The sequence below is a fragment of the Macaca mulatta genome, chromosome 2, assembly GCF_049350105.2.
Source record: "Macaca mulatta isolate MMU2019108-1 chromosome 2, T2T-MMU8v2.0, whole genome shotgun sequence".
Classification (NCBI taxonomy): Eukaryota; Metazoa; Chordata; class Mammalia; order Primates; family Cercopithecidae; genus Macaca; species Macaca mulatta.
Genome location: NC_133407.1, coordinates 123,672,963 through 123,691,890, shown reverse-complemented (window position 1 = coordinate 123,691,890; position 18,928 = coordinate 123,672,963). Strand labels below are relative to the sequence as shown.

General features: G+C 40.1%; 1 protein-coding gene across 21 annotated transcripts in view; it reads left to right on the top strand.

Annotated features, from left to right (window-relative positions):
- FHIT (fragile histidine triad diadenosine triphosphatase) overlaps positions 1 to 18,928 on the top strand; it is a 1,490,910-nt gene that overhangs the window by 1,124,167 nt on the left and 347,815 nt on the right. Inside the window, exon 1 of one of the 21 annotated variants that reach the window (XM_077990328.1) lies at positions 4,048 to 4,319. Within the exon in view, the coding sequence (XP_077846454.1) occupies positions 4,275 to 4,319 (45 nt within the window). The 5' untranslated portion in view covers positions 4,048 to 4,274. 21 annotated transcript variants of the gene reach the window in all.

Genomic DNA, 18,928 nt, shown 5'->3' with positions numbered 1-18,928 from the left:
TTATTTTAATCCAGATAAAAGTTTCTTCTGTTTATAATATGGCTCAATTTTCTGCTCTATTTTATTAATAAGTATGTGATTAATATTTGACATGAGATGAGAAAACAATGTAACTTATTTTCCTTAAATAGTTAGCCATTCTTTGTTGAAGAGCTCTTTCTCACCTAGAATTTGCCCTGCCAACTTTTATCAGACAGTGGCTTTTCAATGTACTATGATTCCTTTCTGACCTCTCTCTTCTGTCAGTTGACCCGGATACCCTTGAATCAGTACACTTGCAACTATTGCTGATACTCTCCATTTTTAATTTTAAGGAACACTTTTCTTTTTGAATAAGTTTAGCCCAAGAGTGCAAGATTTTCCGTGAGACTGAGGCAGGTACATTGCTTGAGCCAAAGAATTTGAGACCAGCCTGGCCAAGATGGTGACACAAAAAACACAAAAATTAGCTGGACATGGTGGCATGAACCTGTAGTCCCAGCTGCTCAGGAGGTTGAGGTGGGAGGATGACTTGAGTCTAGGAGGTGAAGGGTGCAGTGAGCTGAGATTGCACCATCACACTCAGGCCTGGACAGCAGACTGAGACCCTGTCTCCAAAAAAAAAAAAAAAAAAAAAAAAAAGATTTGTCCTGTTCTTCCTTATTTTAAGGGCCATTTCTGTGTATTAGTGTGTACAATTAATTGCCTGTTTACAAGAAACAATGGGAGAGTCTTTCAGTGAAACAGAGCCCAGGAAGAGACTAGATTGTTTGAAAACATGATGCTATTGCTTATTTGTGCATTTGTGTGCTCATGATCTTAGGAGTTGGAAATCTTTAAATTCTAGTCGCAGCCCTGCTCCTAAGTAGCTATATAACCTTGATCAAGCTGATTAACCTTACTGGGTCAGAATTTTTAAAATAGGGATATTCATACTGTTTACCTTGTCTGATTATGAGGATTAAAGAAGCAATTTACATAAAAGGCTGTGCTTGTTTTATAATGTATTTTTTTATTTTTATTTTTGTTTCTTAATTGTGGTGAGATGCACATAACATAAAATTCATCATTACTCATGTTTAAGTGTACAGTTCAGAAGTATTAAGTACATTCACATGGTTGTGCTCCCGTCTCCAAAACACTTTTCATGGTACTGTTTTCCAGTGCAGCTGTCGTCGTAGAATCTTAATCTTTATGTACCAGTAGTCCTTCTTTGGGCCAAGATTTCTGATTTATGCATCGCTAATAGTAGGGTACAGTGACTGGCACATAGTAGGACGTAACACTGAATCCCAAAAGACTAACCGGTTAGTAGATACACTGTGTATGGCCACACACATGTTGAACAGCTCTCTCTCCCCTTTTAAATGAACTGCGAAGCTGGCCTAACTGGGAAGAACATAAGCATTTTAGTGGTAAGGTTTCTGTAGTACATGAATTATAGCCCATTCATTTATGCATTAAACAATTTATTGAATGCTTGACATGTGTCCAGTTTCCCTGCAGTCGTATTTCCCTGCCCACACTCCAGCTTTCTGAGTTTTACAACATGGTTGGAACAGCAGAAGCAGCAGTGGCAGCTCTATGATCTGGCTTCTGAAACTCAGGACCACAGCTACAGATAAGCATTCTATGGTTTCTTGCGTTAATAGAGTCAGTTGTAATGGTGACAAGTTCTTGATTTTACTATGGCTCTAAGACAGGTTCAGGAAGAGTGGCTCCTTACAACTTCCATGAGGTCGATGGGATATTGTTCTGGGAGTCCTTCCTGAATACTCAACCTAGAGTTGTTCTTTCAGCCCTCCCAGTTATTTCTCAAACACCAACTTTGCTGTATTAAGTCTCCCCTGCTTAAAATATCTAGAATGGGTTCTGATTCTTGTACTTGAACCCAACTGACACATTGATGCTTTTATGAGCAAAGAGAAATAATTAATCCCATACTTAGCTTCACTGAGCCACTTATCTTAATATGTGAGACAATAATTTCTCTTATGGTTTAAGCCATAAGTTTTGGGATTTTCTACATCTTGCAATAGGAAGCATTTTAAGAGGTACAAATAATAGAGGCAAAAAAAGGCTAATCTGGAAAGCACTTAACGAATGGTGTTTCAGGCAAAGAGTTGAATTTTTAATTTGAGATGTCCCTTGGATGTCAATGGAGAGATGCCTGGGAGGCTCTTGGCTGTACAAGTCTAAATCTTAACAGAAGGCTTGGTATGTGGATACAGAGCTGAGGTAGGACAAGAGCTAGTTTAGAGGCAGAGCCAAGCTAGGGACCACTTTTCTTTATTTCTTCAGTGGGTAGTTTGACAGCATTTCAGCTTCTTTGTAAATCAATAGTCTATTCCTTTTGAACAAAAGCACTGAATTTTACAGTAGCAAAGGACAGCTAATTATAGAGCTTTAAATATATTTTTTATTTGTGCAAAATGGAATACAAATGAAAGGTATTTCTCAAATCACCATTGAAGGAAAGATAGCCCCAAAGAAATGGGTACTTCCATTGCTGGAAGAAACTAAGCTGCTTGGGTTGGCATCATTTTTTAGGTAGTCAGTAGGAGTCTATTACCTATCAGTGGTTTTAGAGGGATCTTTTATTATTCTTCTTTAACTGCACCCTTGGGTAGAAAGCATGTGTTTGTCTTATCAGAGGGGCATTTTTAACTTTAATTACGCTTTGTTTTTACTCATTCCAGATTTAAGCTAGTACTTTATCCTTATATACAGGACTTTATCCTTATATACAGGACTCTATCCTTATATACAGGTATATGTGAATTTATAAGTGAATTTCCCTAACACTGATCTAAATTCTGAACACAGGCTACTTAAAAGACTAGAAAAATCAATATGCGGTGACATTCTTTAGTAGAGAAACAACATATACTTTTTTTTTTCTTGTTGGCATATCAGATTTTTTTTTTTTCTCCTTGGCATATCAGATCACTCTGTAGTGTACTCTGCATTTTGTATAGTTTACCTCTGACGACATGGATGTATGAGTTACTTCTGACCCACATCATTTTGGTATCTGCATCATAGAAGACCCTCCTAGGCTTTGGGAATTGTTTCACGGGACAGGCAGAGTACAGAGAAACATTTAGCAGAGATTAGGTGGGGTGTGTTCTGATATCTATGGAATAGGAGATTTTAGTTATGTAATTGAAACATGAAAAATAAAGCCAATTATAAAGTCCTAAACTGGGAAGAAACCTGGAATGTTTTTTATGTCAAACCCCTTCCTTAACCAGGTAATGATGGCCAGGTCTCAACCTTAATGGTAATTGAGATAAATCAGTGAATAACTGAAATAACTATTATATGTAACACTTGGTGCTAATCATCTTAGATAACCTATTTCAAACACCTCTATGAAGTCATGTTAGTATCTCTGTTTTACAGATTAAGAAACTGAGGCTCAGAGGTGATGTAACTTATCCAAGAATGCACAGCTACCAAAGGTGGAAACAGAATTTGAACCTACATGAACTTGCCTCTGAATCACACCTGTTTTACATCACTAAGCCATAAACTGGTGTCTATGTAGTGACCTTTGGATTCTTTAGGGTAAGAAGACTCCCTTACCCTGCTTTAATCATTCCTTTGAATCATATTGTCCTGATCAGAAAGTAAAAATGTTGCGAGGAATGCAGTGATTACTTAGTTCATCTTTGTGCTCCAGGGAAGAACTTTTCAAGATGGTGAAATGAGTTGAGAGATTGTGCCTTGTTCTGAGCCCACTTACCCTGCTTAGAGATTTATACTGAGTGTTAGTATATTACATGCTATGAAATGTCCTGATGTTTAACACAACAATTCCACATTTATTTGACTGCAAACTTTTATTATCATTCTATGGAGGTAGCCCAACCCTCCTGTGTCCTCATAGGAGAGGACACTGAGAATAGAGAGATCCAGAAGTTTGTCCCTGGAACACAGGTTTCCTGTTTCCTTTATAGCCATAACATTGCACTAATTTAGGCCAAACTGAGCTGCGTGAATCATGGAGTATTTATGATCGAAGTCTCGAAAAGAAAACTCCTTTACCTTCCAAGTAGTTTTTTGAGAAGCAGCTATCAAAGCACTCAGCTGAAAAATGCAAGTTTGGGTTATTATTACCTTATTTAAAGAAAAGGGATTTGGGGAAGTACAAGAAATACGTCATTGGTTAGATGTTGGCTGCTGCTGTGGGGGTCAGTAGCCAACTAAGAGGAGAAACTGGGCTGTAAAGAAGAACTTCACCTACAGAAAGGTCAGATTTATGCAGAAAGCAAGCAGGCTAAGCTGAGAACATGTCCTCCAGGGGCCTCAAGTTCCATTTTCACCTTTTCTTCTTGGTAAGTCTCAGTACTATAGGATACTTAGGTGCATATAAGCCATTGTCTGCTGCATTTAAGGAAACCATTAACCACTTGCTTCTATTATTCTCATCATGTATATTCAGCCCCTTTCTCTGTTCTGCTTTGCTAGACCTGTTGGGATTTGGAGGCCTTTGGAACATAAACCCTAAGGGTTGTGATTCTTCTCATTATTTGGCCCAATAAATATCTCTGTTTACTCTCTCTTTAGGAATAAGCCAAACATGGCTTTTTTTCCCATTCCCTAAGACTCACTTATAGAGTAAAAATGGGAAATATTTCACTTTTGGGATTATATTTTATGGAGTTTAATACCCTCTGAGATGCATAAGATGACATGAAAAGTTCAAACACAAACTCTGCTGACAAATTCCTTGTGTGAATGACATTAACTGAAGAGCTAATATTCCTTACTGGGCTTTTATGCTGAACTTAGAAAATCAGGCCCATTTTAATATATGAGATGGGGGAGAAGAAACTTCCTGGCTGAAACAGCATTTTCATTTTATCACTGTAATCTCTCTCTCTCCCTGCCCTTACCCCCTGCCCTCTTCTTGTACAGCATCTAGAGCAGAATTAACTGTTTATGAGGCTCTTTTAGTTAGGAAGCTCCCAGTTAGCAATGCAGAAACCAGTTCTGGTTATCTGGCGTGAAAAAGAGAATTACCAGATTAACAATGAGAACTCAAATCTTAGAAAAGAGAAGGAACGGCCAGGCATGGTGGCTCACGCCTGTAATCCCGGCACTTTGGGAGGTTGAGGTAGGCGGATCACCTGAGGTCAGGAGTACGAGACCAGCCTGACCAACATGGAGAAACCCCGTCTCTACTACAAATATAAAATTAGCTGGGCTTGGTGGCGCACGCTTGTGATCCCAGCTACTGGGGAGGCTGAGGCAGGAGAATCACTTGAACCCTGGAGGTGGAGGTTGCAGTGAGCAGAGATCGAGCCATTGGACTCCTGCCTGGGCAACAAAAGTGAGACTCTGTCTCAAAAGAAAAGAGAAGTAACTGGGACACGATTAAAGGCCAAGAAACGCTAAGCACAACGTCCAGTTTTGCATGATCTGTTGAGCCAGGAGGCCTCCATCCTTCAGGCTCTGGCAAGAGGGAAGGCTCTGGTCAGTAGCAGGAGCTGGCCATTTCCCATACAAAAGAGTTTACACAATAAGAATTCAGGCATAGGTGGGACACGGGGGTGGGTACTAGACAGGCAGGAGATAAAAACAAAATGAATACACAGAAAAACTGGACAATGAACCCCTGGAGGGAATGGCATTAGCTAATCTTTTGACTTAAATGGCTGAGAACCAACTTTGGAGCTAGCTTGAAATTAGTTGTAATCAACGTCCTCAAATAGTTGCTTCTGCAAGTACAGAATATTAAACTGTGTCTAAACCTCCCATCTGTCTAGTCAATTCAGAGGAACTCCCCCATCCAACCCAAGTAAAAACATAATGCCTTATGATGGAAATAACCCCGAAGTGGACACAATGAATTAGCTTTTAACTTAATTTTACTGACATGACACATACGGTCAAAGTCAAGCAAAGCACTTTCCAGACCCATAAAACTGTATTGGATTAAATTGACCAATCTGTCAAAGTAACCAAACTAGCATGTATGTGAAGATGAAACCTTGAAGAAAAGTTTAAAGAGGTTTTGTCTACTCTGAATGTCCTTTCACAGCTTCCCCAGAGTAGTATTTGTTTCTTTGTTTCAAATCAAATTATTCACTCTGGTCAAACAGATAATGCCTCAAGGAAGCAAATTTAGACTGTCAACACTATTCTTTCCTGTATTTATAAAAGGTTGTATTGTTAAAATATCTGCATATCTGCAGTCTGTTTTTAATATTCTTATGGATAGTGTTAAAGTGAATTAAAATGGAGACTAGACCTGAAAGAAACAGATGGTATCAGACCTCGTAAGTGACCTAAACCTTGCTTGGCTTGCAAAGACAAGGGAAACTTAAGCTATTGCTTGCAAATGCCTATATTAAAGAAAAACAGAACTGAAGCCTATCCAGTCAGAAGTAGCTGACAAACTTATGTATATATATTGAGTGACTTTCTAATGGGATAGAGCAAATAAGGCAATTATATAGCTATAACCAGTCACATACTGATTTGCTTTACTTTTGTGACCATCCTATAAAAGCCTCCCCGTCATGTTCCCTCTGTGGAGCTTGTGAACCACTTCCAGTTAGAAGCTGCCCAATGCATGAATTGTTGTTCGTTCAAATAAAATTTTATCCTGCCTCAGTTTATGGGTTTTTTTTTTCTTTTTTTGAGATGGAGTCTCGCTCTGTCACCCAAGCTGGAGTGCAGTGGCGCGATCTTGGCTCACTGCAAGCTCCGCCTCCTGGGTTTACGCCGTTCTGCTGCCTCAGCCTCCCAAGTAGCTGGGAAGACAGGCACCTGCCACCACGCCCAGCTAATTTTTTGTATTTTTTAGTAGAAACGGGGTTTCACCGTGTTAGCCAGGATGGTCTGGATCTCCTGACCTCATGATCTGCCCGCCCCAGCCTCCCAAAGTGTTGGAATTACAGGCATGAGCCACTGTGCCCAGCCCAGTTTATGTTTTAACAGTAGGTTATTCTGGTAAGAGTAGAGTATGAATTGTGTATCATATTTTTTTGTCTGTTTGTTTTTCCCCTAGATTGCTCATCAGAATGTATTTTTATGTGTAAGAAAAGCTATCTGTAACAGGATAGTTTACTGTGAAGTTTTATCTATGCACATGTGCTCTGGATGTGTAAATTGATCCAACTATCACAAAAGAGTCCTTTGTGTAAAAAAAAAAAATGGCTTTTAAAGGTTAAAATTTGTTTAATCAAATGAATCTTTTCCTAGGAAAATAGTGCCCAGATTGGTTTTCAAATGCATATAAAATTCAGCTTTTTAAAACTGATTTATTCACCTATTATAAAACCACCATGAACTATCACTGATCTTTTCTTAGTTATGTATAGACAATGGGAAGGCTTACAATAAAAAAGTTCATTTCCTTAAGGAGCAATTTTTCACAAGGAAGTTTCACATTTCTAAGGGATGCCAAATTAAAAAGGATAAAATACAATTTTGTTTAAGGTATCCATACAGAGGAACTGTATGATTGGAGCTGGATTCTACCCTCAAGATTCTTCAGAGCCCAGATACTGGACATTTCCTGCCTTCCATCAATATTGTGGCTTTTAGATTCACTCCTGAAAGGGAGAGACCAATGAGCGTATACTACATGCACCCTTTGGGAAGATAGAAAGGATAGGGGAGTCTCATCTCTTGGGAAGCAGCGCTATCCTTGGCTGGGCACCTCAGATTTTGTTTGATATACAACAGTATTCCCTTATCCATAGGGGATACAATCCAAGACCCCCGGTGGATGCCTGAAATCACAGATGGTGCCAAACCTAATTGCCATCAGTAGGAACACATTTCTGTTCATGTCTTTCTTTCACAGATTTAATGCCTTTTCCATCTTAATTAAGCACTTATCATGAACTGTGGTTGAAACTTTTGCAGTTTGAGGTGTGAGAGCAAAACTAGCATGAATTTTTCTTTTTTTCCCAATTTCATGGATAGAAGATTTATTCTTCCCATAGGTGTTGCCAACCTTTAGCATAGGACTTTTCTTTATTAAATCAAGAACTTTTGACTTTTCACTTAAAAGAGATACTTTTGGACTTTTCCTTGGCATACGCAAATTTCCAGCATCACTACCCTTCTGTGGGGCTGTCATTAAGTAAGAGAAGAGTTACTTGAACATAAGCACTGCCATACCACAACAGTTGATCTGATAACAGAGATAGCTACTAAGTGTCTAACAGGTGAATGGCAAATACAGCCAGAATGTGCTGGACAAAGGAAAGATTCATGCCCCAGAAGAGACAGAGTGAGACACAATGAGATTTTATCATACTACTCAGAACCGCTTGCAGTTGAAAACTTACGAATTGTTTATTTCTGGGATTTTCCATTTAATATTTTTGGACCAAGGTTAACCGCGGGTAACTGAAACCACTGAATAGGAAACTGCAGATCAGAAGGGACTACTGTAGAATCTTTTCTCTGAAAATTCATCTCTCATTACTAATTTTACTGCCCTTTTTCTTTTTCTTCTTTTAATGTAATTTTGAAAGTTTTTAGAGTAAAAGTAAAACACTTCACGATGGGCTTTCAACTAAAAAAAATCCACACTTTTTATAAATTTGGAGTTGGAAATTTGGGTGTGAAAGCTGCTACATCTCACATTTCTGTCTTGCTAACATGTTTAATTATACATGGCAGAGCAAAGGAAGTTAGCTCAGGGTAAAGCTAATTAAGAGAAGTTTCTTTATAGGTACCATTAGCTGAGTAGTGAAGCACAGCTTTAGTGTTGCAATATTATTCTTACATGTTTCACCCTGATCACTAAAGTAGGCATAAAAGGTTGGATGAGGTCTGGTCCTTTTACATTTTAAATGTAATTACTAGAAAAGTAGAGAAGCCACACATATCTCAATCTCAAGAAATAAAGGTGTTTCTCTGTGATTTACTAAAGATTCTGTTCTATGTTGGCAGAGAGCACAAAAACCATATTATTATATACAAAATTATTAAGAGATTTTGTGTGTGAGTGTGAGTACATGCATGCATTTATTTCTAAAATAAAGTTGAGATGCATTTTAAGGAAGGGCAGGCAGCCTACACTCAGAACCAGTGAGTGCCTGGTACTTGAAAGAAACAAAGTCCTTGTTAAGTGAAGTCTTATCCTGGAGAGTGTTGTATCCAAACAATAACCTCAACATTGGTTGGTTCAGGGGAAAAAGAATGAGTGATCTTAATTAAAAATTGCAATGCTCTACGGTACAAGTGTGAACGGTAGAGAGCAGTCACCCAGCCAAAAAAGCACACAATTTATGCTTAATTGAGCTCCATTATTGTTGAGTTTTTATTTTATTTTAAAATATACTAAAGACAGTAAGAGCTTCAAGAGAGGATATTAAACAACCGTCATTTATCTTGATTTTAGCTGGTGGAATCTGAAAGAAACACTGCCCTCCTTTCTGAAGAGGAGGAGCTCTGTTCCCCTGGTAACTAAGTTTCATGGATTCTTGGTGACTTAAGTGGCTAAATTTGAACTCAACTTTGGCAAGGTAGCATTGTTCTGGTTTTTATTATGGATTTTTAAAAATTCTAAATTTTATCTGGCTTAACGAGAATTCTAAAAAAACTTTCAGTTTCTCATTCTGATCTCACATTCTCTAAGACCACTAATTGAATTTTGCTTTGTTTCATTGTTATTTTCATCTGAAGTTCTCATCTGTAATCTTTTGGTGATTGTGCTTTTAGTATCACTATTGACTGCATTGCAATTCTAAAAGATAAAAACTCTCCCCCTCTTTCTCTTTCTATTCTATAAGCCCACTGATTGTTGTTAAAAAAAAAAAAAAAAAAAAAAAGTTTAATTCACTCTGTCTTCAAGACATTTACATTGTGTGTTCAAGTCAGTTTTTTGCTATTCTGACTATAAAGTCACTTATAGTTGTTTGGAATGATTTGGGTCATTTCAAAGATAATTACAATCAAAGCACTGAATGCAGACATTGAAGACAAAACAGAATTATTTATACCAAACAGGTTCTAGCACAAAGTTAGTGTTTAATGAACACCGTTTGATTGATAATGGGTTGACAAGGAGGTGACTTTCTTATGGCTACATGACCACTCAGGGGTAACCACTAAAGGAAAAGTTACCTTTGATGCTACATTGTTTAATTTATAGTATACTGGTTTGATAGGACTTTTTTTCCTCCCCAAAATGATTTCTGAGGTTTTGCCTCAGGTTTAAAAAGAGTCTACCTTCCTCACTCTTAGCAAAATCCTGGCCTCATGTACGGGTCACAGACTTAAATTTGAAACAGAAATATGAGCCCATATCTGATATGAGCATAGGAATTATCTCCTTTCTGCCTCGGAAGTGTCTATAAGGAGGGAAAGCAGATATGCTTTCTAACTCAGAAGGTGATCTGCTTTTTAGAAGTGGCAATATTATGCACAAGCAACATATAATTAAAATTGGTTGGAACTTAAAGCACAAAGGAAAGCATATTCCTGAAGCAGTGAAGGACATACCATCCCAGAATATGCCAAATTGGTATGTTGATTATTTCAAGCTGAAAACGTTGGAAAAACTGTAATTGCAGAGGGCTAGCTGACCAGTCTTTTTGTACACGTAGCAAGCCATAAAGAGTCTTTTGGGAGGCCTGCCTTCTCCATACAAGGGTAAGAGAATATTCCTTATCACTGGAGACTGTGATTAGGTGCTGCAATGTGTCCGAATAAATACACTTTCTGAAATAATCCTTATCTTCTCCTTGTTTTACACTCATACAGCCCCTGGTCACTTCCACAGAACTTATTTTCCCTAGCCAGATCCCTTTTTATCCTGTCATTTCTTCAGAAATTTATCATGGTGTTTTTTTTGTTTGTTTTTGTCTAAAATGTATAAAAGCATGTTGCTTTGGTCACTTCTTTGAACTTTACTCTCTTGTGAAGTCCTATGTATGTGTAAAATTAATGAAATGTATATGCCTTTCTTTGTTAATCTGTGTTGTGTCAATTTGGTTCCTGGATCGGGCCAAAGAGCCTACGTAAGAACTAAGGAGGGGAATGGGGTGATCTTTCCCTCCCCTACAATATACAGTGTGTTTATCAAGTAAAAACAAGTCTGTCAGCTCTAGAAATACAGCTGTCTCCTTTCATGTGGTAGAGAGTCAAACTGGGAGAGAGCTGCCCAGAGAGGAGAGTGTGCAAAGACCAAGGGTCAAGTGGGAAGTGGGTCAAGTGGGAAGCTGCGATGTGTTAGCTTTTATTAAAAAGAAGCAATGGGCTCGTAAGCTTCATAATTTCTATACTACAGGGGTAAATAATATTCATTGTCACATGCACTCAGAAAAAGTCTAGGAATTATTTGACTTTCCACAACTCCTCCATATGGCACCTTCACAAATGCATGATGTGTATGACTGGTTAAATGCACCAAATCTATAATTGTGATTTTATCAAACACAGGACTTGTGTGGTTTGATATGTAGATGTGTCATTTCTTTCTCTTTTATTTTGAAAATTATCCTGCGCATTCACTTTATGTCATTCTCCCTTGAATCCTGTAATGATGTTAGTGACAAAGGTCTTTATGAAGCTAGGAATTAAAAAGATATGAAGCTTTGCATAGGGCGTGTTATTGACATGGGTGACCTTGATTGTTAAGCGATGCTTTATTACACATAAAGGTGAAGGGTTTTTTGGGTTTTTGTTTGTTTGTTTTTAAGTTCTTATTTAACACTAATTTTCCAAAAGAGCCAACTTTGGATTTACAGATGCTTACTTTGTGCCTTCTTGGGGAGATGGTGATTGTGACTGCACATGCTGAGGAATGTGGAGGCTGTCTTAGAACCATAAGTAAGAACGCCCAGATCATTCTGGACTAAATGTTTCCAAAGTGATAGAAGTGAAAGCAGAAAGTGCTGGCTGACTCGCTCCGTGTTGCATTTCTTGTTGCTTCCATGTCTCACCTGAACTTTGTCGTTCCTCCTTTCACACACCCTCAAAACTTTATGCTTCTGCACTCAGTGGACTTCTGTGCAATGCAGTTTTAGTTATTATGCTTAAGCAGGCTTTGCTGCTGCCAACATTGGCAACCCTCAGCCTCAATCTACACTGAGCATAGTGACTGAGATGTTGTTAGTTGTCAGTAAATAATTTAGTTAAGCTCACTTATTTGCCTAACTTTTATTGAACACCTATTGTGTGCCAGGTAGTGTATTGAAGATAAAGGTATGATTTAGCCATGATTTGTGTACTTCTGGGACTCACCCACCAAAAGGCAGCTATTCTGACAGATTGTTGCCACATTTAACTTTGCCTTGGTGCATTCAAAAATTCTTTTGAAACCCTAGAGGAAGTAACAATTAACTGATCCTTGAGCAGAATTAGACTTGAGTGGGGAAGGGAAGAAAAGCATCCTACCAAGAGCTAACAGCTGGTATAAAATTTCAGATGCAAGAAAAAGTGACCTATTCCTGCAACAAGTGGCTCAGTGTGCCTTGTGTAATTGTCTGTGTGGGAGAGCGCGGGTTGATAAGTCTGGAAAGGATGGCGGGGCCCAGATAATGGCAGACCTTGGAATGTGATGGAACGTGGCATTCATTAATTTATTCATTGCACAGATATTGTTTACATCCATGTGATGTCTTGCAGGTTTATAGGCGGTACAGTGCCAAACAAGATAAACAAGGGCTGTGCCCTCATGGAACTTACATTCCAGTAGGCAAAATTGAAGATAAATAGTCAATATATAAAGACAATCATTGCAGTTTGTGTAAAAAGGAGCAAGAAGAAAAAATATGTAATGTAATAGAAAATAGCATGAGGTGGGTGAGGGAAGGCAGAGACCTTTGTAGAAAGGGTAGGTAGAGAGAACTTTCTGAAGGTAGAGAGGACTTTCTGAAGGTAACACTTAGCTGAAACTTAACAGATGAACAAGAGCCAGCCCTGGAGAGACGAAAGAAGAGAGCTCCAGGCCAAAGGACCAACAAGTGCTCAGGTGTGAGAGGAAGCCAGTGAGCCCAGGGTGCAGGAGGTATGAAGGAGAGTGGCCCGAGGTGGACATGGTCATCTGTATAGTGCCACATCACATCATGCAGGGCCGTGCAGGCCAGGTAATGTGCTTGGTTATTCTCATGCAAGGAAAAGCCATTGAAGCACAGGGTCGGGGTTCCCTGCTTTACATTTGTGTCAAGCCCTTCTGGCTGCTGTGTACAGAAAGGATTAGAATAGGCAGGGGAGGCTGGCAGGTCAGTTAAGAGCAGATACTGCCCTACTCCCCAGGTAAGAAGCAATGGTAGCCTGGCCTGGGGGGTAGACTTTGAGACAGATATAAGTGTACATATTCAGACTCTATTTCAGAAATAGAGTCAACAAGAATTTGAGCTATTACATGTTCCTGGCCTGTGGAAACAAGACCTATACATGACTTATATATAACTACTCTTTTGTCCAAAGGGCAAGTGGTTCTTGGTGTCACACATGCAGTAACGAGAACAAAATTAAGTGAAGCAAGGAGATATTGGTCTTTGTTTTAATTTTGTCTGATTGACATAGATGATGGTGTGTCTCCAGCATGACTCTTCTGTTTAGCTTTAGGAATTAGAAAAGAAATCATGATTTAACCATAAGTGATAGAAATAAATTCACTCTGGTTTTAAGCTAAACTTTGTCCTCGAGCCCCTTCTACCCTATGACAGAGCAATCCCAGTGATTTGTGTTTTTTTGATACAAGAACACAGAGGGGTTTCTGGAATGATGGGACTGGAACCACTCAGGGTCAGCGTAGTGAGGGAGGAAGGTTGACACAACATTTTAAAAAACCAACTTTTTAAAAGGACTTGTCCAAATGTCAAAGCAAGTGATTTTGTTTGTACCATGACACCAGTGAAGAATTTAATGATTTCAAAAAATCACAAATAACTTTTTTTTTTTTTTTTTGAGACGGAGTCTTGCTCTGTTGCTCAGGCTGGAGTGCAGTGGCACGATCTTGGCTCACTGCAAGCTCCGCCTTCTGGGTTCATGCCATTCTGCTGCCTCAGCCTCCCGAGTAGCTGGGACTACAGGCGCCCACCATCAAACCTGGCTAATTTTTTGTACTTTTAGTAGAGACGGGGTTTCACCGTGTTAGCCAGGATTGTCTCGATCTCCTGACCTCGTGATCCACCTGCGTCAACCTCCCAAAGTGCTGGGATTACAGGTGTGATCCACCATGCCCAGCCTAATTTTTTTTTTTTTTTTTTTTTTTTAAGACAGAGTCTTGCGCTGTTGCCCAGACTGGAGTACAGTGGCACAATCTCGGCTCACTGCAACCTCCGCCTCCCGGGTTCAAGCAATTCTCCTGTCTCAGTCTCCCGAGTAGCTGGAACTACAGGCATGTGCCACCATGCCTGGCTAATTTTTGTATTTTTAGTAGAGATGGGATTTTACCATATTGATGGGGGTCAGGCTAGTCTTGAACTCCTGACCTCAGGTGATGCAAACAACTTGGAGAAGATAGCTTTTCAGTCCTATATTGAGCCTGGTGAGAACAGACTGTCCAGTTGGCCTGATTGTCAGGGCAGCACTCCCAATGAAGAAAGGGGGTTCCAGTCTGCTACTGTGAAAAACTCTGACTGATGTTCCTTATAATTGTTTGGACAGCAGTATTCAACACACACCACAACCATTTATACAGCACTGCTACTGTGTGAAGCATGAAAGATGTTCATTCAAGAAAAACACTTTCATATCTGCTGCAGCTCAGACAGTCTGATTATGGGTAAATCAGCCAGAGTTTCTGCTTTCATGAAGCTTACCCAGTATACATGCTGTAAGACATATGATGGAGCTATATCCCAATAAACTTATCATGAGTTAAAATGCATTTAATACCCCCAATAAACCATCAAAAAGTCAAAAAATTTTTAGATGAACCATTGGAAGTTGGGGACCATCTGTATTTGGTGAGTTGAAAAAAGTATGTAAATACGTCGGGTGAGGCCAGTGAGATAACTTCCAGAGTAAGGCGGGGTTACACCGCACTGGGGGCATTCAGAAAGAGATCTGTGGAGAAACAGTTACATTATAAAATGCCAGGGTCAGAGTGTTAGAAGGACCATTAGAGGCATAGAGGGTACAGGTTAATAGCCCAGCTCTAAAGTCCTACTGATTGGGTCAGAATCCCAGCTGAGTGACCTTGGGAATGTTCTTTGACCCTCCTGGGCCTTATCTGTGAAATGAGGATTATTATAGCTCCCTCTTGGGTAATTATGAGAATAATGTATTCCGCATGCTTAGCACAGTTCCTGACACCAAATTAGCTGTTATTATTTTTATCGTCTGAGCCCATCCCATTCCATTTGTGAATCATTTCAGATGTTAAGAATTCTTGGTTGGTAGATGGATAAGTTATCAAGAGGTAAACAGAGCAAAGCGAGAACCTTTGAGGTAGGAAGACTGGCATGAGCAAAGACTAGTAGGAGACAAGTATGGGGTATGTTCAGGCAAGAGCACATGATTACTCTTTGACTGGAGTGTTGGGTTTTAGGCACAGTGGGAGATGGGGTGAAAAGGCAGAGGCAGTTTTACTGGAGAGGCTTTGAGTGCCAGTGGTCAACAGTCAGATCTAAGCACTCTACTATATTACTGGCCTATCCTTTCCGTATCAGAAGTTAGGACAAGTATAAGATCAGATAAACATTGGTGAGCTAACAGAATACAATTGACCCTTGAACATCACAGAGATTGGGGTGCTGACCCCCAGGCAGTCAAAAGTCTACATAGACCTTTTGACTCTCCCAAAATTTAACTACTGTTTACCAGAAGCCTTACTGATAACACAATCAATTAACACATTTTGTATGTTGTATGTATTATATACTGTCTTCTTACAATAAAGTAAGCTAGAGAAAAGAAAATATTAGTAAGAAAATCAGAAAGAGAAATTATAATTACTATTAAGTGGAAATGGATCATTGTAAATATTTTTCATCCTTATTGTCTTCACATTAAGTAGGCTGTAAAGGAGGAGGAAGAGGAGGGGTTGGTCTTGCTGTCTCAGAGGTAGTGAAGGTGAAGGAAAATCCATGTGTAAGTGGACCCACACAGTTGAAACCCATGTTGTTCAGGGTTCACCTGTTTTCTCTGGAGCCTGTCTTGGAAAACTGGGACTAGATAGCTCCCAAATGAACGCAATATACATTGGGGGCGGTGTGCCGTTTTTTAGCACTACCCTGGGCTCCTACGGAAATTCCTAGCTCATTCTATTTAGACCTATCATGGTCAAGGGGTAAAACTCCCCCTTCCTGCTATTCCATTTAAGTTCCTTATCTTCTGTTTGGAGGGGCTGCTAGGTTTCCCAGACCATAAGCTGTTGAATTACCTGTAAGGGATAAATTGCCAGTCCAAGTTGGGTGTAATAACTGGACTAAAGTTTGGGGGTGCTGGCCAATGGGTGTCCTCACTTGATATTTGGGTATGTTTTCACCTGGCCACCTGGTACTCTAGATGGGGACCCTAATTCTTTAAGGACTTCAGTTCTTCTATTCCTTTTTTTGTTTTCTTTTCATAATAATAGAGATAGGGTCTCACTATGTTGGCCAGGTTGGCCGTGAACTCCTAGCCTCAAGGAATCCTCCTGCCCCAGCCTCCCAAGGTACTAGGATTATAGGCACGAGCCACTATGCCTGGCCATTTCTATTCCGTTTGTACCCTAAAGTCATTCCCTCTTGCATCCTCCTGCCCCTTCCCCAGCCTGAGCTTTTCCTACTGTCTGGTGCCTAAAACCATTTCCTCTGTAAACATTCCATGACACTCTGCTCTGTATTTAGCCAGCAGTTTGCTTCTCTTTGTCCATGCATCTGCTTCAGCTTGAACTGGGGAGAAGGAAAGGAAACACACAGAACAAAACAGAAACCTGCCACTGGAATGTGAGAAAGGAAGATACACAGAAAACAAACTGATGAACGGATGACTCTGAGGATAATAGGAGGCAGCCAAATACCTAGTCAGAAAGAGGCGGGTCCCCAGTGAAACCCCACCTCCAAACCAACAGAAACAGCCTGAAGGCTGAAAGACCAGACTGCTGGTCCTGGATGAAACCTGCGACCCAGAGTGAGAACTTCTGTTTCTGTTTGCCTGGCCTTTCCTGATTGATTCTTTCTGAATAATGCCTTTTAACCAATCTAATGTTGCTTTTTCCAGTACTATCTATGGCCTGCCCCTCCCCTCTTCTGAGCCTATAAAAACCCCAGACTCAGACAAATTGGGTGGACTTTCCTGCCTTCAGGTAGGGGGACCACCCCTGCATCCCCACTCTGCTGAAAGCTGTTTTCATCACTCAATAAAACTCCTTGCCTTTCTCACTCTTTGATTGTCACTGTATCCTCATTCTACTTGGGCGCAGGACAAGAACTTGGGAACTAGTGTGCAAGTCAGACTCGGCCTGAGTGGGCTAAGTGGGTGGACCATCTCCTATAGCAAGTAGCATGGCCAAGCGAGGCCTGGGCAGGGTGTCACTGGCCAGAGGTCCCTGACTCGCAAAGTGACCAAGAAAAAATCCTGCGTCAACTCCTTCAAGGTGTATGTTATTTCTGGTCTTTTTATGGTTCCCTTCTTCCCAAAACCAGCTGCCTGGGGAGGTGACATGGAAGAATATAGACAACTCAGGATGGGAAACAGGAGCTCTGGGATGTAAGCCTGGCTGTGGTGGTGGCTCAGTAATATTCTGGACCAAGTCAATAAACTTTTGCTGGATTCAGTCTCCTGTCTTTTAAACAAGGTAGTTGCACCAGATAGGCCAACTAGAATGGTCCTTTTACAGAACTAACAGGCTGTGGTTTTGCCTTTTCTCAACCTGTGAGAGATCTGATTTATGTTTGATTCTTTAACTTGCAATGAGGCCGATTACCTAGAAAATACATCCGTATTGAAATAGTGAGAACTGGATTCAGTCCCTTCAGCCTCAGCATTCCCTCTACATGCTTGGTTGTCTTGTAAACAAATAGCCTTTCTACTGAGCAAGACTCGTGTGTGATATTGCAGTTTTTTAATCAAATGAGAAAGAATATGCTTCAAAAATAATTTCTTAAGGATTTATTCACTGTTTGCTTAGTGCAGGGGTTATATTTAGTTGCATTTTAAGCTCTCCAATTTTCTCTGAAATGCACATGGGAAGAAAATGAGAGAAGCAATTGAAAAACAATAGAAAAAGCATTTAGAATAAATAGAGAAGGTTTGGTAAAACCTTCCAATGTGTGGGAACTATTTCAAGACTTTCTACAGATCTTTAAGCATACCACCTGTTTCATTTGGGTGTTAAATGGAATGCATGCACTGCTTTCAAAGCTATCTAGAATCCTAGAAGTTTTGCCTCCGAGGTAATAAATGTACAAAATGCATCCTTGTGCCTCTTGGCTATCAACACGCCCTGCTTCAGACCTTTTTGAGATAAGTCTTTATCTCAGCTTTTTACTTCCTGCTTCATAATTGCCCAGCTAAGCTAATGAAGCCCATTTGGTGTTGCGAGCATTCAAAAGCTCATCTGCATGAAAGCTACCACCCCTTAATTATGTAAAACAGATATTAAAAAATAATTCCCTGCTTCTGATCATGATCAAGACTCCAGGGATGAATCCTAACATTTAAGTCCGTTCAGAGTTGTCCTTTTATGCTCATAATCATTTGCTAAACTTAAACGCTTGGGTGCTTCCTTTTGCAGGGTTGTTTCTCTCTCTCTCTCTCTCTCTCTCTCTCTCTCTCTCTCTCTCTCTCTCTCCCCCCTTCCCTCTTTATCTCTGTTTCTCTCTCCCTCCCTCCCTCCTGTTCCCTCCCTCCCCTTCCCTCCCTCCCCTGCAAATGGTGGCACAGTGCCAATGGCACCCAGCTACCACTCTGTTTGCTTGGTGACATGAATCCTGCAAGTTAGGAATCAAGGTGTAGGGAAATATGATGTGGCTTTGGCATCACTTCCCTTTCACAGGTGTCTTATTACATTTTGACAGATGTCTGACAGGAGATG